This window comes from Saccopteryx bilineata, chromosome 10, assembly GCF_036850765.1.
Source record: "Saccopteryx bilineata isolate mSacBil1 chromosome 10, mSacBil1_pri_phased_curated, whole genome shotgun sequence".
NCBI lineage: Eukaryota > Metazoa > Chordata > Mammalia > Chiroptera > Emballonuridae > Saccopteryx > Saccopteryx bilineata.
The window spans coordinates 49678407-49697920 of record NC_089499.1 but is presented as its reverse complement, the minus strand read 5'-3'; the positions used below and the strand labels follow the sequence as shown (position 1 = coordinate 49697920).

The 19514-nt window shown below is 46.4% G+C and overlaps 1 protein-coding gene across 1 annotated transcript in view; it reads left to right on the top strand.

Moving 5' to 3' along the window:
* SLC6A1 (solute carrier family 6 member 1) overlaps nt 1–18401 on the top strand; it is a 43243-nt gene extending 24842 nt beyond the window's left edge. The window contains exons 5-16 of the mRNA XM_066245023.1: nt 28–128; nt 977–1086; nt 2708–2840; nt 6591–6725; nt 6955–7058; nt 7311–7435; nt 8690–8802; nt 9183–9314; nt 10689–10791; nt 12016–12116; nt 13016–13183; nt 16103–18401. Of these exons, the coding sequence (XP_066101120.1) occupies nt 28–128; nt 977–1086; nt 2708–2840; nt 6591–6725; nt 6955–7058; nt 7311–7435; nt 8690–8802; nt 9183–9314; nt 10689–10791; nt 12016–12116; nt 13016–13183; nt 16103–16207 (1430 nt within the window). The 3' untranslated portion in view covers nt 16208–18401. The remainder of the gene's footprint in view (nt 1–27; nt 129–976; nt 1087–2707; nt 2841–6590; nt 6726–6954; nt 7059–7310; nt 7436–8689; nt 8803–9182; nt 9315–10688; nt 10792–12015; nt 12117–13015; nt 13184–16102) is intronic.
* The last annotated feature ends 1113 nt before the right edge of the window (nt 18402–19514 follow it).

Sequence of the window (19514 nt, the reverse complement as noted above, 5' to 3'; positions counted from 1 at the left end):
GTTATTAAATGGTGCGTCCACTTCCAGGTGTGGGCCTTGCTGCTGCCGTGCTGTCCTTCTGGCTGAACATCTACTACATCGTCATCATCTCCTGGGCTATCTACTACCTATACAATTCCTTCACCACAGTGAGTGGCCCCTCCAGCTGCTCCTCGAGAAGGAGCAAGACCCGGAGCCCACCTTCTATCCCCTGGGACCACCATTCTGCTGACAGGGCTATTCCTTCAGCCGCAGGAGTGTGGGGTGGTCTTTAGCAGTCCTTGTCTCCCCACAAATACAGCACTGTGACCTGAGCCCCTGCTCCAAGCCAGGCACTGAGCCAGGCACTTTGTGGGCTAACATCTAATCTTCATGACACCCCTCTAAGGTGTCAAATAGGCACTGTTAGCCTATTTTATATGGACCCAGATTCAAACCCAGAGCCTACTATATACCAGCTGTGCAGCTTTGGGAATGGGACTTAACCTCTCTGAGCCTCCATGCCCTCATTTATAAAATGAGGGTAAAAGGGAAACCCACCTTCCAGAATTGTAAGAATTAAGCAGTAAACGTGTGTAACGTGCATAGATCTGTGCCTGGCAAAGAGCAAGCACTGTAAGTATGCACTATTTATGTCAGAGTACACAGGCTCAAACGGTGAGGTCTCTTTCCCAAAGTTACATAGCTGGGAAGTGGCCTGAAGATGGACGCACAAAACTTTACAGTGCAGCTTGGAAAGCTCATTTTCAGAATGAAAAGGTAGAGGTTCAACTCTCAGCAGTGAAACTTAGGAGCTGTGTGATCTCGAGCAAGTTGCTGCCCCTTTCTGATCTCTAAAACGGGGTTCACAGCATGACCTGCAACTGGAAACCCTTGGGAAGGGGAGGTGAGATAATGCCTGTGAGGAAGCCCAGGAGACTATAACAGTGCACTAGGACCACTGTTGCTAGCCCCTAGGGGCTCAGTAGGGTTTATCTGTGCCACTGTATCTTTGCAGACACTGCCGTGGAAACAGTGCGACAACCCCTGGAACACAGAGCGCTGCTTCTCCAACTACAGCATTGTGAACACCACCAACATGACCAGCGCTGTGGTAGAGTTCTGGGAGTAAGTGCACGGTTTTTCCTGGTGGGTGGCATATCAGCCAGGGCCAACAGGCACAGAGGCACACTCAAAAGGTTGATGGAGGAGTTAGGTGCAGGACTGTTTGTGGAGGTGTAGGCAGGGATAAGGAAGCCACAAGAAAGGGTGAAGCCCCTTCCACCCCCAGAGAGAGCTGAGCCTTGGAAAGGCCATTAGACATGCACTAGACCTTCGATAGAGAAGCCCAGTTGCAGATAAAGTGGGGAGAATACATCCCTGACATTTCTCACCTCCTACCCCCCAAGTTCCTGCTATTGGTCAAACCTGGAAGAGGCAAAGGAGCTGGTGATGCAGCCATAGTATTCAGCTTCCAGGGTACGGAGCAGGGTGAAGGGTGGCAAGCAACAGAGAGGAATAACCATCAAACTATCACAGGCCAAGAGGAATCACCAGGAGAGACCAATCAAGTCCCAATGCACCTGAAAACCAGTGCAGAGTCACTGGAAAGGAAGGTGCGCCTGTGCGCGCGCATGCACACACATACATGTTCATAGCGAAGGCCGTGACGATTTTTAATCATACAAGATGCATGCTGGAGGCATTAAATTTCCAAAATGAGGTCCAGGGGCCCAAATCTCTGGCATGAGGGAAGCATCTATGCTGGGCTGCTTGAAAAGTTCTCCCGGGAGCAACCTGGAAGGTTCCGCTGCACCTTGGACAAGCTGCCAGGAGGAGCCATCCTCAGGAGGTGTCAGGACATGTGATGCCAATCACTTTGTGCTGAAATGCCTTTGGCTAGGCTCTCTCCTTCCAAGTACCAATCAGACTCTGCTCCGGCTGCTTCTGCTTTCTAGCATCTCCTGCATACAGTTGTTTCACACATGTTCAGGCTTTTCATTCAACCTTTTATTCAGTAAACACTTTTTGAGCACCTGTGATGGGCTAGTGTGGTGAGAGACGTGGATAAGTAAATAGGCAGTGGCAACACTAGATGACCAGTGTTAAGAGGAGGGACACACGGAAGGCTGTGGAGGCCCCAAAGAGGTGCCTGGACCAGCCTGAGAGAAGAGTGGCATCTAAGGATGAAAAGCAGTGTCGGGAAGATAGGTGTTGGCAAGAAGAAGAGTATGAGTGAAGGCTTGAAGGCAGGTGAGAGCAAGCAAGGCTGTAGTGAGGGGATAATAAATAGTCTAGTTTATGTGAGTTTGAGGGGGCTGTGGTGAGAACCAAGATTAGAGAGAATCTCATCTAGACTTTATAAGGTCTACCTGGAGAGTTTGGGCTTCATTTTGAAAACTGTAGGGAGCTATTCATTGCAGAATTTTAAGTGGAGGAATGACATGACCAAATTTGCAATTAGAAAGATCCCTAGGCACTGGAGTGGGGACAGAGAGAAAGTAAAGATGGGAACTGGTCCTGCTCGGAGGCTGCTGCAGTATCCAGGTGGGCAACAATGGCTGAATAAAGGCACTGGCAGGTTAGTGCTTTCTACCGCTATAACGCAGTCCCCACCCAGCTTTTAGATAGCAGTGATCTCAGAAGTGAGCACAGTCACAGTAGAGGATATCACTCATGTCCACACACTGGCCTGTGCTCCCCGAGTCACTCCAGACCCATGTGACTTTCTCCTGCACTGTTCCATCAGGCGCAATATGCATCAGATGACAGACGGGCTGGATAAGCCGGGTCAGATCCGCTGGCCTCTTGCCATTACCTTGGCCATCGCCTGGATCCTTGTGTATTTCTGTATTTGGAAAGGTGTTGGCTGGACTGGAAAGGTAAGAGATGTGCCCAGTGGGAACTGGAGAGGGCTAGGTCTACAAGGGGACCTCTGCCAAGGGTAAGCTGTCTGTGCCTCCCAGGAACTCTATCCAACCTTAATTTAAGCAGGCTCCTTCATCTCTCTGTGCCTTAGTTTCCTTTCCTATAAAATGGGAATAACATTACCTGCCTTCTTAGGAGGTGTGAGGATTAAAAGAAATAATGCAAGTCAAGCACTTAACACGATGCTAGGCTTGCATTAAATCTCTTGCGATTAAATCTCAGGCCTGGCAGAGTCATCACAAAACTGCAGGCGAATGTTACTCCTGGACTGTTAAACAAACTGTCCCTGAGCAACTACTCTGCTCAAAGCCTTTTTCTAGGTGTGGGTGGGTCCAGAGGTGAACATTACATATCCCAGCCTTGGATAGCTAATAGTTGAATACTCAGGCCTTGTATTCAAATAGTCCTAAGTTCGGATCCCAAGTAGGCCACTAAGTTGGCCTGTGACCTTGGGCAAGTCACTTCACCTCTCTGAAACTCAATTTCTTCCTCTAAAAATGGGGCTAATACCTATATTTATCTGTTGGTTTGTTATGCAGATCAAATGAGCTGAGGATTTTATAAGGCACTCAGCAGCCAGCAAGGGAAGTTCTTGTTTTTATTTTTACTATTGGCAAAGGCAGATCCAGACCAAGTTGGGGTATCCAGCCTGTAGACATCAGGGGAGCTTGCCGATCAAACTGGGGGGAGAAGTAAGCAAAGAAAACAAACTCACTGACACAGACAATGGCAGGACAACAGTGTGGGGATTACAAGAGAGAAAGGGGCGGCGGAGATAGAAGAGCGTAAAGGGGGTAAATTGGTGATGAAAGGAGACTTGACTTGGGATGGGAACACAGTACAATTTACAGATGATGTTTTATAGATTTGTACACCTGAAACCTATATAATTTTATTAACCAATGTTACCCCAATAAACTCAATAAATTTTTAAAATTCAATAAATGGTTTTTTTAAGTGAGGGGAGGGAAGATAGACAGATTGCAACATGCACCCCGACTGGGATCCACCCAGCAACCCCTGCTGGGGCCGATGCAAGAATCAACTGAGCTATTTTTAGCACCTAAGGCTGACACTCAGACCAGCCGAGCTATCCTTAGTGCCCCGACCAACACTTGAGCCTATCAAGCCACTGGCTATGGGAGGGGAAGAGGGAGAGAAGGGGAGAGGGAGGAGAAAAGAAGTAGGTAGTTGCTTTTTCTGTGTGCCCTGACTGGAAATCCAACCCAGGGTGTCCATAAGTCAGGCCAATGCTCTATCCACTGAGCCACCCATCTAGGGCAATACATTTTTTTAAGCCCCACCCCATGAGTCCGGGGACAGAAGATGGCCATGTCTTTCACTGGTTTTAGCCTGATGAACTCAGGGCAAGTATGGTATCTGAGGCTTTAGAGCAAGTAAGGGAGAGAAAGGATTTGAGCTGACTAAGACTAGTGACAGGGAGGTTTAAACTACATAAGAAGCTGAATGAGCAAAACAGAACTTCATGAATCCCACACTTGAACAAGGGCATAGCTAATGAAAAACTGCCCTATTTCAGTCTGGTGGGACCTTTGGACCCAAAAGCTTCTCAGATTCAAGGCTGGTTTCAAAGCATCTCTCCTCTGTCCCTAGGCTGCACAGGGAGGAGGAGAGCATAGTGGTCTCCAGGCCCAGCCTTTGGAAGGAGAAGAATGTAGGTCCTAAGGGGTTCAAAAGAGATAGAGCTGAGTTTGAATCTCAGTCCCCTGGTTCCTAGCTATGTGCTTTTGGGCAAGTCATTTCACTTCTCAAGGCCTTATCTCCTCATCTGTGAAGAGGTCACAATAATAGTACCTTACAGGGTTGTCATGAAGACTAAGGGGGATAATCTGTGCAGAGTGTGTAGCACATGGTAGGCACTCAATACATGACAGCAGTTATAATCATTTTTGGGTGGTATCTGGAGTTTCTGCTACATTATGAGACTGGCTACTTCTTGGGGACAGAGAGTAGGGCCTCTCTCACTGCATCTTTTGGGCGAGTCAACCAATCCATCAGTAAGCATTTACTGAGCACCTACTGTGTACCTGGCTCTATGCTGAACATGGAAGACATAGTGAAGTGCATGATCCTGCAACCAATTTTAAGCATGGTGTATGTCTTCATGTAACCAACCTTTCTGAGTAGCAAGGTTGATTGTACCCATTTTCCAGACAAGAAAAAAAATGGGCTCAGGGAATGAAATTTTTTTTTTAATTTTTTAATTCATTTTAGAGAGGAGAGAGAGAGGGATAGAGAGAGAGAGAGAGAGAGAGAGGAGAGAGAGACAGGGGGAGGAGCTGAAAGCATCAACTCCCATATGTGCCTTGACCAGGCAAGCCCAGGGTTTTGAACCAGCGACCTCAGCATTTCCAGGTTGATGCTTTATCCACTGCGCCACCACAGGTCAGGCGAGGATATGAAATTGATCCAATGTCACGTAGCTTGTAGGTGATGTAGATGGTTTTGAATCCCCTTGCCTTTTCCTAATTCTGAGTAGAATGATTTTGCTATGGGATTGTGACTGCCTTTCCTAACCCTGAAGAATCTCCGAGTCAAATCAGAGAGATGAAACTGACCAGGAGAACAATTTATGCTGAGCATGACTCTGAGTTACTAAGGTCATTGAACTTGAAAATTGCTCTTTCACACTAGTGAGTAAAGAAATGTAATTTCTGACAATGATCTCAGTCTTTTGATTATCAACTTGGCAAAAAAAAAATTAAATTTTAAGGTAATTATACCCAGGGCTGGCATCTTTGCAGGCTAAGTACTCTCTGTAATGCTGGACCAAGTTCAGTTTCTAGAAGGTAATTAGGCAATATGGATAAAAAGCCTTTGAGAAGTTTATTCCTTTTTTCACAGTAATTCCACTTCTGGAAAATTTTCCAAAGACTAGTCTAATTTTTTTTTAGCATAAGTTGTAGTAATTTTTTAATCATCTACTTTTTTTTGGCAAGTTTTATGTACAGGGGTGGCCAATGTAGTATTACTGAGATTCACATAAAATTGAAGGTAACCTCAGTGGATGCTGGAACTTCCCACGGTACTATTTTGTGTAATTAAAAATTACATTGTTATGAGACAATAAAACAATCTTTAACAAAGCCAGAAACAACTTTGTATGCACTGTTTTTTTAATTTTAAACATGTTAAATGAAAATGCAGGTACATAATTTGAACCTCATTTTGTAAGAAAATGTGATCATATATATCTTTTGAGGGAAGTCTCAAGAGCAATAAAATACTAACATTCATGTATTTATGTATTTGTCTGGCATTTATTGAGTGTCTACTATATTCCATGGACTGTTCTAGGTCCTAGGAAAACAGAAGGGAACAGGACAAGCCCTGTTCTTCATGTAACTTACATTTTAGAGACTGTTGAAAGGAACTTCATGTGTTCATATGTGGTTTTTAAATTTTTCCTGTCACCACATGTATTACTTTAATTTCAGAAATCAAAAAGTAGCAGGGGAAGGGGAAGTAATAATTTAGGTACAGATGTGGTTGGTTCAGACTCCAAGGAGGGCAGCAGAAAAGTGGCCAAGCAGAGCAGGGTAGGACTCCAGGGATGCTTTCTGGAGGAAGAGAACTGGAACCAAGCCCAGAGCCATAACAGGTACAGATGTAGGTGAAGCGGGGAATAGGGAGGCATAGGTGCACCAGAGGGGGTGTGAGCCTGTCACCCACTCTCCTCCCAGGTGGTCTACTTCTCAGCCACATATCCCTACATTATGCTAATCATCCTGTTCTTCCGGGGAGTGACGCTGCCGGGCGCCAAGGAGGGCATCCTCTTCTACATCACACCCAACTTCCGCAAGCTGTCGGACTCCGAGGTGAGCGGTCCTCCTGGCCCCAGGTACTAGAGGGCGCTGGCTGGGTTAAGTGCACACTGAGTCCTGAGCCAGAGTTCACCAGCTTTAAGATAAGTTATTGCAGCTCTCCAACCCTCCTATGTAAACGGAATCGTTGTCAGGTAGAACTGGTTAGCCCATGTTAAGAGGCTCTGGGATGCCGTGGCTTTATGATTATAATTTTGACTATTTTTTATCATTCTACCTGTAGGTGTGGCTGGATGCTGCTACTCAGATTTTCTTCTCCTATGGGCTGGGCCTAGGATCCTTGATTGCACTTGGGAGCTACAACTCTTTCCATAACAATGTCTACAGGTGCCCGCGTACAGGAGCACCCTCCGCCACGCTACCCCCAGGCCTTTCTCCACTGTTGACTCCATCTTTCTCAGAGCCAATCCCTCTGGCCACTTCTTTTGGTTCTGCTCCTTCCCTAGGGGTGGGATGGACCCGTCTTCCCTGTAACCCCAGTCCCAGACATCCTCCCCACCTAGCCTTTGCTAGACACTGCCTGCTGGGTGACCTTCCTGCCAGCCTCAGCTCCCTGACTATGCCTTTTCCTCTTTACAGGGACTCCATAATTGTTTGCTGCATCAATTCGTGCACCAGTATGTTTGCAGGATTTGTCATCTTCTCCATCGTGGGCTTCATGGCCCATGTCACCAAGAGGTCCATTGCTGATGTAGCGGCCTCAGGTTAGCGCCACATCAGACCAGGGATTCTGGAGAGGGAGGGGCTAACTGCACTGGCATTTGCGGTCATCATATCACCACCACGTTGACTCCCTGACATTGAGGTCCCTAGGTGCCAGGCAGTGCACTGAGCATTTAAGTGGACTGTATCCCTGAATCTTTCTAACACTGACTCTTGTTATCCCCATTTCATGGATGAGGAAACAGACTGCCTGAGGTTACCTGACTCAGGGAGCTAGACAGATGGTAGAACTTTGGAGTTGACTAGGCCTGGCTGATTGCAAAGCCTGGCCATACTGGCATTTCCAGCACAGCCCTGGACATCAGAGGGGAGAGGATTCACTCTTGCCCTCCGGGATATAAACTCTGGTCCAACTCAGACATGTTCACACCATGACACCGAGTCTATGCGTCTGCCCCAGTTAAGAATGTTCTCCCCAAGTGGGCTGTGTCCACTCTGCTCTCCGCACAGTGAGCCACAGCATCCAAGGAAGAACCCAGGCAACCCCTACCTCCCTGCTCAGCCAGGAAGGCAGCAAACATGAGGACCTGCTGTTTACAGCAGAGGCCCTGGGCTCCGAGGTGCGGGAAGGAAACGTGATTTGCCCCGTCCCCAACACGGAGAACTGAGCTGGTCATGCAGAAGGAGCTGGTCACGGTTTTCCACTGAGCTTCCAATCTCCCCTACTCGGGCGGCCTGCCACCTCATTTCTCTGAAGCTCACAGCTACCACCCCTCTTTCCAAAGCCAGATCCCAGGGAGGCTACAGTGGCTTCTTTTCCTGCCAAGATTTTCCTGATTGCTTTACTATCACCCCACCCAGACACTCAGACACGTGTCCCAAACTGACCTCCTCGACCTCCTCCTCCTCCCTGCTCCTCGTGGCAGCAGCAGGTTCGGCCAGAGCCCCACCATCGCCCTGGACCGTTCACTCGCAAACCGACCAGTGCCAGGACCTGCTCATTCCACCTCCTGCTTCTCCATCTGGTCATCTCTCTGCCCTCACACTGTTCCCACTGCTGGCCAGGCCACTGCGGTTCCTCATCTCATTTCATTGGTCCCTTGTCTCCGGACCTGACCCTACAACTGCTCCCACCACACACACACTTTCTCCTCATTAAAAAAAGGGGCTGGCCACACTCACCCAAGTGGATTCTGGGAAGATGAAATGAAATAAAGCTTAGAACGGGGTGTGTACCAAACATGCTGGACGTGCTTGTTTATTTACATACTTATTTTTTATCCTTTCCCCCGCAGGCCCTGGGTTGGCATTCCTGGCATACCCAGAGGCAGTGACCCAGCTGCCCATCTCTCCCCTCTGGGCCATCCTCTTCTTCTCAATGCTGCTGATGCTGGGTATTGACAGCCAGGTGAGGACGTTCTCCCTGGCACCTCGAGGGGCCCCTCACCCAGCCTCGCCCACATAGGAGAAAGCAGGGAGAGGAGACCACTGCCCTGGGCCCCCTGAGAAGATGGCCAAGAGTTTCAGACCCCTAGAACGTCCCACTGCATGAAACTTGAGGGAACAGCCCCGCCACCTTCCCCATTCTTGAGATGGGGAAAGGGATGCAGAGGGAAGGGGTCCCCTGATTTCACAAAGGGAGGTAGAGGCAGGTCAGACTTGGATCCCAGGGCCCAAGTGGCCCTGATGTCCCAATATTGCTGGGCTCCCTGGTCTTCATGAGAGTCAGGCTTTGGGCGGGCTGGGGTTGGTGTCTGCCACGGGTGGCTGACCCCATTCCCCATGAAGTTCTGCACCGTGGAGGGCTTCATCACAGCCCTGGTAGACGAGTACCCCAGACTCCTCCGCAACCGCAGGGAGCTCTTCATTGCTGCCGTCTGCGTCGTCTCTTACCTAATTGGCCTCTCTAACATCACTCAGGTAAGCACAGGCAGCACCTGGCACACCCCCTGCCCCAGGCCCTCTTTCCCCCGGCCTTGTCTTAGCCTGCCTTCCCCCTGTTCATTGAACACCATCTCCGTGCCAAGACTGGCACACACTGCAAGGAGTGAGGTGGGGCCCCTGCCCTCAAGGGACCCCTGGGCTAGTGGGAGACTCAGACACTGAGCTGGAAATAGACAAAGCTAGAGAATACAGTTCCTGTCCTGGAGCACCCAGGACTGCTTCCTGGAGGAGGGGAGATGGGCTATGTTTTAAAGGATTCACAAAAAAATTAACTGGAGAGTCAAGTTGGGCCTTTGAAGTTAACACTGCCCTTTTCTCTCATTCCTACTTTTCTTTTTCTATGGATATTAATGAGTAAGGCTCTCTGCATTCAAAAGCCATCCCAGTTTGCTCAGAAAACTGAAACATAACTGATAAGTTATACAGTAAAAATAAATGACCTTAAAGTCATGAGCTCAGCCCTGTGAGTATGTATGATTTACAATCCACAAAAACACCCCTGGAACCAAATACAGTGCAGACATAGAATTATTGTTCATTCACTCTCTCATAGTTGATGAACATCTACTATGGGCCTGGTGTGACACTAGAGATTCAGCCGTTAACGTGACAGTATCTGCTGTCTTGGAGCTTCAGTTTGGTGGGCAAGACTGACATATTAACCTGAAGAAAAGAGGATAGTAGAACAGAGGATGGCCAGCAGGCATTGGAAAGATACTACCTCGACAGAGTAACCAGGGGCAGTTCGTCTGAGCAAGTGATAGTTGAGCTGAGACACAAATGCAAGGAAGAGTCAGCCAGGAAAGATCTAGCTAGAGGAAGAAAGTACAGCAGGTGCAAAGGCCCTGAGGTGGGAATGGGCCTGGTGAACTTGAGGAACAAAAAGACCAGTGTGGTGGGGACAAAGGGAGTGAGGAACTAAGTGGGGGATGCAGAACCAAGATCATGCAGGATCTTGAAGGCCAAGGCATTCGTATTTTATTTTATTATTTTATTTTATACCTTTCTACTTATTTATGTATTGTGTTATTGTCTCATTTAAGCCATGGAAGGTTTTAAGCAGGGGAGGGACATGACTGATTTAAATTGTGGACAGATGGCTCCTCTTTCTGCCCTCCAGTCTTAACAAAATAGGGCATATCCCTCCACCCCTCACTTTTTTCTTCCCAATCCCCAGATAATCAACACTCACATCCTCTCAGGGTCACAAGAGCTTCCTTGAATCTACTCACAAGCCTTCTTGCTGCAGTTTAGCTTAAACCCAACCTTATCAGACTGTAAAGCATGGGTTGACTGAATGCACTGGTCCCTGATGGAAGTGGCCTCATCCTCACCCCTTTCCTCTTGCAGGGGGGCATTTATGTCTTCAAGCTTTTTGATTACTACTCTGCCAGTGGCATGAGCCTGCTGTTCCTCGTGTTCTTTGAATGTGTCTCCATTTCCTGGTTTTACGGTAAGCATCAATCTGTTCTCCCCACCTCACCCCCCACCCTACTCATTTATTCATTCTTTTCCTTCCTTCAATTATCATTTAACCAATACAATTTGAACACCAGGCCCTTTCCATACATTCATGAATTTAGTTCTCACAACAGCTCAATTATGTTAGCACAGGAGGCCCCATGTAAGAACAGTTAAACTCATTTAAAATAGGAACCAAAATTTCTTCATGAATTTTGAGATAAAATGATTTGTTTGAAATTTTATCTAGAAAAGGGAAACCAAAACTATGGGAAAAAAAAATTCTAAAGCTAAAAGTATGCTCTATCTTAGAACAAAGAATGAAAGAAGTAATGAGCCTGACTTGTGGTGGCGCAGTGGGATAAAGCGTCGACCTGGAACACTGAGGTTGCCGGTTCGAAACCCTGGCCTGCCTGGTCAAGGCACATATGGGAGTTGATGCTTCCTGCTCCTCCCCCCTTCTCTCTCTCTCTCTCTCTCTCTCTCTCTCTCTCTCTCTCCCCTCTCTCTAAAAATCAATAAATAAAATATTTAAAAAAAAAAAAAAAAAAAGAAAGAAGTAATGATTTTGTTTGTTTGTTTTGTTGGCTAGTTTTCCAGACCCAATGGCATGATAGTCAAAGGATATATCCTTTCCTATACTCTATCACAAGATGGTGTGCTTGAGAGAAATGTTCTCCAAGGTCCTTCTTAGTACATGATAATCATTGTATCTTCTTTGCCACCTCACCCTCCTCCTCATTTTCCTTTCCTCAACTCTAACTGGTCTAGTGACTTAGCTTATAATTGAAGAAGTACCCAACATTCCTCTCATGAACTTCATAACATCCGTGGGCCTTTGCAAGATTTGCAGTTCTTTGTGATTTGTCACCAATAGTTGATAGCATCAGGTCATCAGGAAAAACCATCCCTGCCCAGCAAGGCTTCACAGGAATGGTTGGGCTAGATGTTGCCTTGGAGGGACATTAAGAGTGATAGGGACAAGTTTTGTAAGGAAAGATGATTTGCTTTCCCACAACACACTTGCTATGGGGATTTAGTTACTGAATACTTAAATAACGAGCACCCCTCAGTGCATTAGCCCCATGCTACAGACAAGGCTCAGAGAGGCTAGGTGACTTGCCTGTGGTCATACTGTGAAAAAGTGACAGATTGAGTTTAGCCTGTAGTGTCCACAACTCATCCATCCCTCCTGCTTTTGTTCCAAATGTTGCAGGTGTCAACCGATTCTATGACAACATCCAAGAGATGGTTGGCTCCAGGCCCTGCATCTGGTGGAAGCTCTGCTGGTCCTTCTTCACCCCAATCATTGTGGCGGTAAGGACAAGGCTTGACCAGCCCTGTTAGGATGAGAACCAACTAGGCCCTGGGGCAACTCAGTCCAGAGAGAAACTTCTGGAGGCAGAAGTAGGTAGAAGAGGCCCCACACCCCTGTTCCCTAGTAATACCACTCCCTCCCATTTGTTGAGCATCTATTCTGTGCTCTGCATAATACTAGGCACATTACATTATCCTCACAAACTTCAGAAAAATCGGCATTATTGACCCACCTTACTGCTGAGGGATCCAGCACCCACCCAGCCAGCATACCCAGGGTATTGGTGCTGTATTCAAACCAGGTTGGCCTGATTCTGAAGCCCAAACTATTTTTACAGGGAAGCCTCTCATTTTCAGCATCTCCCATTCCGTTCTGCAAGGGGAAGCTGAGGCATAAGCAGGCCTTGGGTTGCCCCAGTTCTTGGGTGGGGGCTGGGCCACTGCATGTGTTGTATCCTGCACAAGGGTACCCAGCCAACGGCTGATGGGGACTAACACCCACCCCTGTTCTGTTTGCCAAGTTGGTTAACTTAGAGAAAGAGATGTTCTTTTCTATTGGTCCTCTCAGAGAATTTTCTGTTGGTTCTTCCAGAGAGTGTACCTTCTTCATATTTGTTTTCCCGGGAAGGGTATCCTTTTCTATTGGTTGTCACAAAGAAGGCTCTGTTTGCTGTTGGTTCTCCCAGAAGGGATACCTTCTTCTCTCATATACAAAGGCACCTGATGTACTGAAGTGCCCTTGATTATAGGATTCCCAAGATGTTGGGCCCTTGTGAGGATCAACCACAGGGTAGGTGTGGAGGACAGTGGACCTATCAGCTGTAGGACCTAAGGAGGGGCCTTGATTGTCCAATATGTGTGCCTGACTGCCCCCCACCCCTTCTCCTTCACTCTCCCAGGGCGTGTTCATTTTTAGTGCTGTGCAGATGACTCCTCTCACCATGGGAAGCTATGTTTTCCCCAAGTGGGGCCAGGGCGTGGGCTGGCTCATGGCTCTGTCTTCCATGGTCCTCATTCCTGGGTACATGGCCTACATGTTCCTCACCTTAAAGGGCTCCCTGAAGCAGGTAAGCCCCTTCTCCACCCTTTGCATTGTTGGTCCCCTTCCCCCACTGTGCTGGGCACAGCCCCTACCTTGGTGGAGCTCATAGTCTGGCTGGAGAGAGAAACAAATCAATGGTCAGTGACAATGGAGTGTTAGAGGTATCATGATTGGGTTAAACCAGGGAAGTGGGTAAGCCCTACTTGGGTTGAGGAGGTGATAGCTGAAAGAGAGGAGAGCTAAGTGTGAGCCAGAGTTAAAAGTAGAAGCAGAAGTCATGTTCCTAGAAGAGGGTGGGAAGCATGTGCAAAGGTCCACAGGTGTGACCTGATCCATGTAGCTGGAGGGTAGAGTGAAGAGGTGTGTGTGTATGGGGGGGGGGGGGGTGATAAGAGATGAGGTTGTAAATTTGAGAAGGTTTGGCCAGATCATGGAGGCTTTGAAAATCAGAACATGAACTTTGGACTTTATCCTGAAGGTAATTGGGAGCCATTGAGAGTTCAGAGCACATAAAGCTTGAAGCTCATTTGTGAGCTTGGTAAAGAGAAAATATGGTCTTACCCTTAAGGAAAGACAAAGCATGTCAGGCACACTGCCCCTAGCAGGGGCCCAAGCACATACTAGGTCCATGCCAGCTCTTTGTAAATTATGTTAAATTCTAAAGTGAAACAAGGCAGCGTGGGAGGCACCCAAGGGCTAGAGAAATTAATGAGTAAGTGTAGGCTGGGAAGATTTCACTGAGGAAGGCTGGAGAACAGTGGTGGGATTCAGCCGGTTTGCACTGGTTCGGCAGAACTAATACCTAATTTTTTGTTGAGTTCGGCAAACCAGTTGTTAAAATGGCACTTGTAATCAGGGTTCTCTCTATGGTGAGCACCTGGGCAGCTGCCCAATGTAGAAATCACAAATTTACATCCTTACTCTTTTCTAACATTCATCTGCGCAACAGTGTATTCTAAGCGCCCATAGTAATAATGTTCTTTCCATCCATAGGTGAAAAATATCTGACAGAACTATGCTTATACTACTTTTTTATTCATTTCATAAAACTCATTATACCTTTGATGAAATGCTACATTTTAATTTCCTTGCGTTTGTTACTTCAGTAGGAAGTGAGGGTGCCAGTCAAGAAGCAATATGGAAATAAATGTTTTGTTTTTTGGCAGGTGTTATTTAATATTATTTCATTAATGTTTTAAAATTCTTTCTTATAACATAATCTAGTTTTGTGTACCTTTTTTATTCTTATTTAAGTATTAAATGCATGAAATAATAAACTACCTTTTAGTATATTGTTTTTTTTTATACTTAAAATGGTCACTAAGGCAGAGAACTGGTTGTTAAATTATTTGAATCTCACCACTAGTGGAGAATCAGATTATGGAGGGCCCCAGATCAGTGACTGTCAACCTTAATACCCACCAGGGTGTACACACTAGACCCACTCAGAGTCAGAAGGATGGGCTCTCAGGTCTGCAGTGCAGGGTAAGTGGATAGTGGGTTGTGTGCAGCCCCTAGAGTTGGTGGGCAGCCTCCTTTTATCACGGATGGAGAAACTGAGCCCAAGTGAGGGAACCACTTACCCATTCCTCACATACAGTAAGTTATTAGCAGAGCTGGGGCTTGCAGCCCTTTTTTTCCAACTCTAGGTGTTTTTGGTTTTTGTTTGTTTTTTTGTGTGGCAGAAACAGAGAGAGTCAGAGAGAGGGACAGACAGACAGGAAGGGAGAGAGACGAGAAACATCAATTCTTCGTTGCAGTTCCTTAGTTGTTCATTGATTGATTTCTTATATGAGCCTTGACTGGGGAATACAGCAGACCAAGTGACCCCTTGCTTGAGCCAGCGACCTTGGGCTCAAGCTGGTGAGCCTTGCTCAAACCCGATGAGCCCGTGCTCAAGCTGGTGACCTCAGGGTCTCAAACCCGGGTCCTCCGTGTCCCAGTCCGATGCTCTATCCACTGTGCCTCCACCTGGCCAGGCACCAACTCTAGGTTTAATGTTTTCATTTTCCATTATCCTTGGTTTAGCCTCAGAAGGAAATCAGGTCTGCTTTTATGGAAGAGAGCACAGCCTGTGCAAAGGCACAGTGGTAGGAAAGGCAGGGCATGTCTGAAGATGGTGTGGTAGCTGATGAGACTGGATTGCAGGGGATGTGTGTGGAGAAGGCAGTGGGAGATTCATCCACCCAGAGAATTTGTATTGAACACCTACTACATGCCAGACACTATTGTCAGAACAGGGCCACAGCATTGAACAAAACAGGCAAAAATCTCATCCTCTTGGAGCTTACATGTTAGTGGAAGAAGATGGATAAATAACAAAATGAAAACACATTAGATGGGGAAGAGAAGTACTATGGAGAAACATAAAGTAGGAAGGGATTTAGGGAGTGCTGGGTGAGGCCTCACTGAGGAGATAACACCCAAGACCTAAGGAAGTATAGATCAAACTGTGTTACTATTTGAAAGGAAGGATGTACCAGTCAGAGGGTAAGTGCCAATGCCCTGAGGCAGGTGCATGCTTGGGATGTGTAAGGAACAGTGAGGAGGCAAGCATGACTGGAGTGAAGTAAGGGAGGGTATAAACAGAGGATGGAGGTCTGAGATGACAGAAGCCAGATCATATGGGGCTTCGTAGGACTTTGGTGAAATGGGAGGAGCTATTGTTGCATCCTGAGGAGGGATGCAACATCACCCCTCCAACTGCTGAGTAGAGTATAGAACAAAAGGAATGATAGTCAAGAATGGATGTGGAGGTCCAGTGAGTAGTTATTGCTCTAACCCAAATGAGAAGAGGTGTGCATGGGAACATCGGAGGGTGTAGAGGATGTGCAGACGTGAGCAGAGTTTGAAGGCAGAGCAGACAGAATAGACTTGAAAAGGTGGGGCAATGGAGGGACCTTTTTCCTTCCATCTCAACCCACATTCTTCCCGGTGCCCACAGCGCATTCAGGTTATGATCCAGCCCAGTGAAGACATTGTTCGCCCAGAGAATGGTCCAGAGCAGCCCCAGGCCAGCAGCTCGGCCAGCAAAGAGGCCTACATCTAGGGGTGCAGGGCAGCTCACCAACCTAACACTCTCACCCCTCAACCTGGCTGAGCGTGACCACCACTTGATGTCTGAAGATACCGTCTATCTCAACCTACCTCGAGTGGCGAGTCCAGACACCATCACCACACGGAGAAGGGAGGTGGGGGACAGTCTCACCCCTGGTGGGTCCTACCTTGGGCAAAGAAACTTGTGGCTCTGGCACCCACAGGCCAGTGACCTTTTTAACCCGGGCCTCACAAGCATCAAGCAGTCGGCATTTGTGACTGCCATGGTGGATCCTTTTTATCCCACCAGCGGTGACGTGGTGAGGCTGCCCCCTCCTGGCTGCTAGTTATTTTCCTGACTGTTCTCCTAACTGCCGAAACCCACGACTGTTACCTTGGACTTTGCAGGAGTTCATTACTGTCGGAACGCTGCTCTGCACACATGAAAAGGGCATTTTGTATAACAGATTTCTAGGGAGAGCTCACTCTTAAGTACCAGGGAGCCAGCGGAGCTCTTTCATTTTTTTGGTTTTCTCCTTCCTGAGGCAGCTTGACTTTCAAACAAGCCCCAAGGACCTCGGTCAGCATTCCCAGAGCTGTTCTCAAGCAATCTGCACCATGTCCTGTTCCCCTGCTGCCGGCCGAGTGAGCGTCTGTGTTCAAGCTTTCCTGCCCCTCCTCTCCAGGCTGTTCTGATAGCACCTGGCCGCGCTGGTGGGAACACTGCCACAGCACAGTTAATTCTTGTATCACTGCTCTGGGGAACCTAAGATCCTGCTGGGAAAGTTCCCTAATCAAAGCTCCGGTTTCTCTTAGGATGCCCAGCTGCACAGAGCACAGAGCAGTTGCAGAGGACATCAAAGTGAAGTCCTGTCCCTGAGTCAGAATGGATCCAGTTATCCTTTTCAGACTATCTCCCTCACTGCCACCCCATTCAAAGCTGCTGCTTCTCACCTCTGAAGTTCCTCAGTGGGATTCCCCTCACTGCCACTAAAATCCACCCAGCCACTAACTAAGAAGCTAGTGTTAAAGCAGCCCCCTCCCCCCCAAAGTGCTTCCAAGAGTAAAACTGCTTCGCTGGGAAGTGGTTTTTGTTTCTTCCTGGAAGGGGCTCCATGGTGGTTGGCAAATTGGCAAATCGGGTGAAGACAGCTCCTTGCAAGTCCCAGTAACTCAACATTTCTCATTTGCCAGGAAGATGGGTTCCCATGTAGCAAATTGTCTGTTGTGCCCTATAGCTCCTTAGCTAGTCAGCTCACAAACTGTTTTACAACTAGTCCTTAATAACTATGATAAATAACTGTGACTGTGGGTTTTTTAATCTCTTGTCATTCTCATCTGAAAGTGACCAGTGACCAGCATACCAGTTCTTGCAATAAGGTATTACCCTCAGAATATTAAGCACATTATTGTAGAGAAAACAAAAAGTACTTGTACACATATAAATGCACACACGCGTACACTCATCCTCACATGTGGTATATAAGGTCTTGTTTGATATTGTGTAGGAAATCTAAAACCTTTTCCTGAGGTCATCTGTAAAATAGTCTCATTGCTAAGGCATCCCGAATGCCAACTGGTGAATCCATGATCAAACTGCATATGTGTTGTTATATTATAGGATTTAGACTGAAAGGAACCCTTCACTGTGTCTCACGGCCTCACCCCCACATCCTGTGTGACTTCTTTTAGAATAAGGGCAGGAAGACTTCAGACTTTCTCTTTACTCTTCAATGTGAAAGTAAGACCAAGTCTTTTTAAAACAAATGCAGTGTATTTCATGTTTGTAAGCAAATCTAAGTGAGATGTTTGGCAAGAAATCCCCTAACTGATTTCCATCCAAACCTACTTATATAGCACAATATTATGTTTGTACAATTTACAATTACTGTGAGAACTGTGAATATGTGTAACTTTTTTTGGTATTTGCCCTGGAGGAAAAAGATATTGTATTATCATATATGCTTTTCTTTTTTGCAATAAGGATTTATTCTCAGAACACCAAGTAAATCTATCTCTATATAAAAAAATATATGTAATATAAACATATTCAAACTATATACAGAGCCTGTTTTAAAAAATACAGTATTTAGTAAAATTATCTGTTCTATGGACCAAATGTAAAATATTTATAAATGAAGATGCATTTTAAATGTCTATAAATGGTGTCATAACTAGAGCACGGACATTATGTACATGTCTAAGAATTTAGAGCAAAAATAATAAAGGTTCTATGATATACAACATCAGACCTTCAGTTCTTTGGGGTGTGGGCACAATAACCTCTTTAATCAGACCAACACATAGAATATTTTTCCCTGACACACACACACAGAGATTTGGACTTGTAATGTGTGGATAAAAAATGACTGAGCTACATAAGGGAGGTATATTAATGTTCTAAAAAAAACTTTAATGTGATCAACTAAATAAAGGTCTAAAACCAGGGGTAAATAGGAACACATTTGGTTAACAAGGACACTCATTCATTCATTCATTCATTCCTCAAAATACTATTATTTTTAAATTGTTTTAGTTTTTTTAAAATCTTTTTAGAAAAATTTGAATTCCACAGAGAAGTTATAAGAATGGTTCAGTGGACACCTGAATTCACCATTTGTCAACTTGGTGATGATACTGTCAGTCTGAGTTCAGTCTGGAAAGCATAACCACAGGAGTATTAGAGCCTGAGGGGTTTATTACAGGAAGAAGACCTTATGTAACTGAGGTAGAAGTTCGAAAGTAAGGACCTGAAAGAGAGAGTTGGCGGTCAGTGCTAAGTCACTAACCAACTTGCGTAGAAGAGGTGTGGGCAATGTGTGTGTGTCCCCACAGTTCCTTGCTATATTCTCAATGTCCCACGAACACAGAATTCCAGTGGACCTACAATGTGTGGGAGTTGAGTGAGACTCAAAGCCAGCACAAGGTAAGTGTGTTATGCCTACAACTGAGTGAGCAGGGGCTCGGAGAGCCCTCACAGGCCTTGCACTACTTGAACTAGAACTTGGTTCCAAAGCAGAAGGAAGGCAACGGTGTTCTAAGAAACACCCATCACCCAAGGAACCGTCATCATGGTCTTTCCTACTCAAGTTACTTCCCTATGAAAGCCAACTACTTACACTGAAAATGATTGCATAGAAGGAAAGAGAAAGATGCTAACCCATACTTTCTTTTCCTTATCAGCAAGCTGAAGATAGTATTGGCAGCATGTGTGCATATCAAAGAAGGGATACAAAAACAACTGTTTTGTGCAGGCTTCTACAGTTCTGCCAAGAATGAAATGCATAACATGTACAAGCTTCAAAATACATATTGTATAA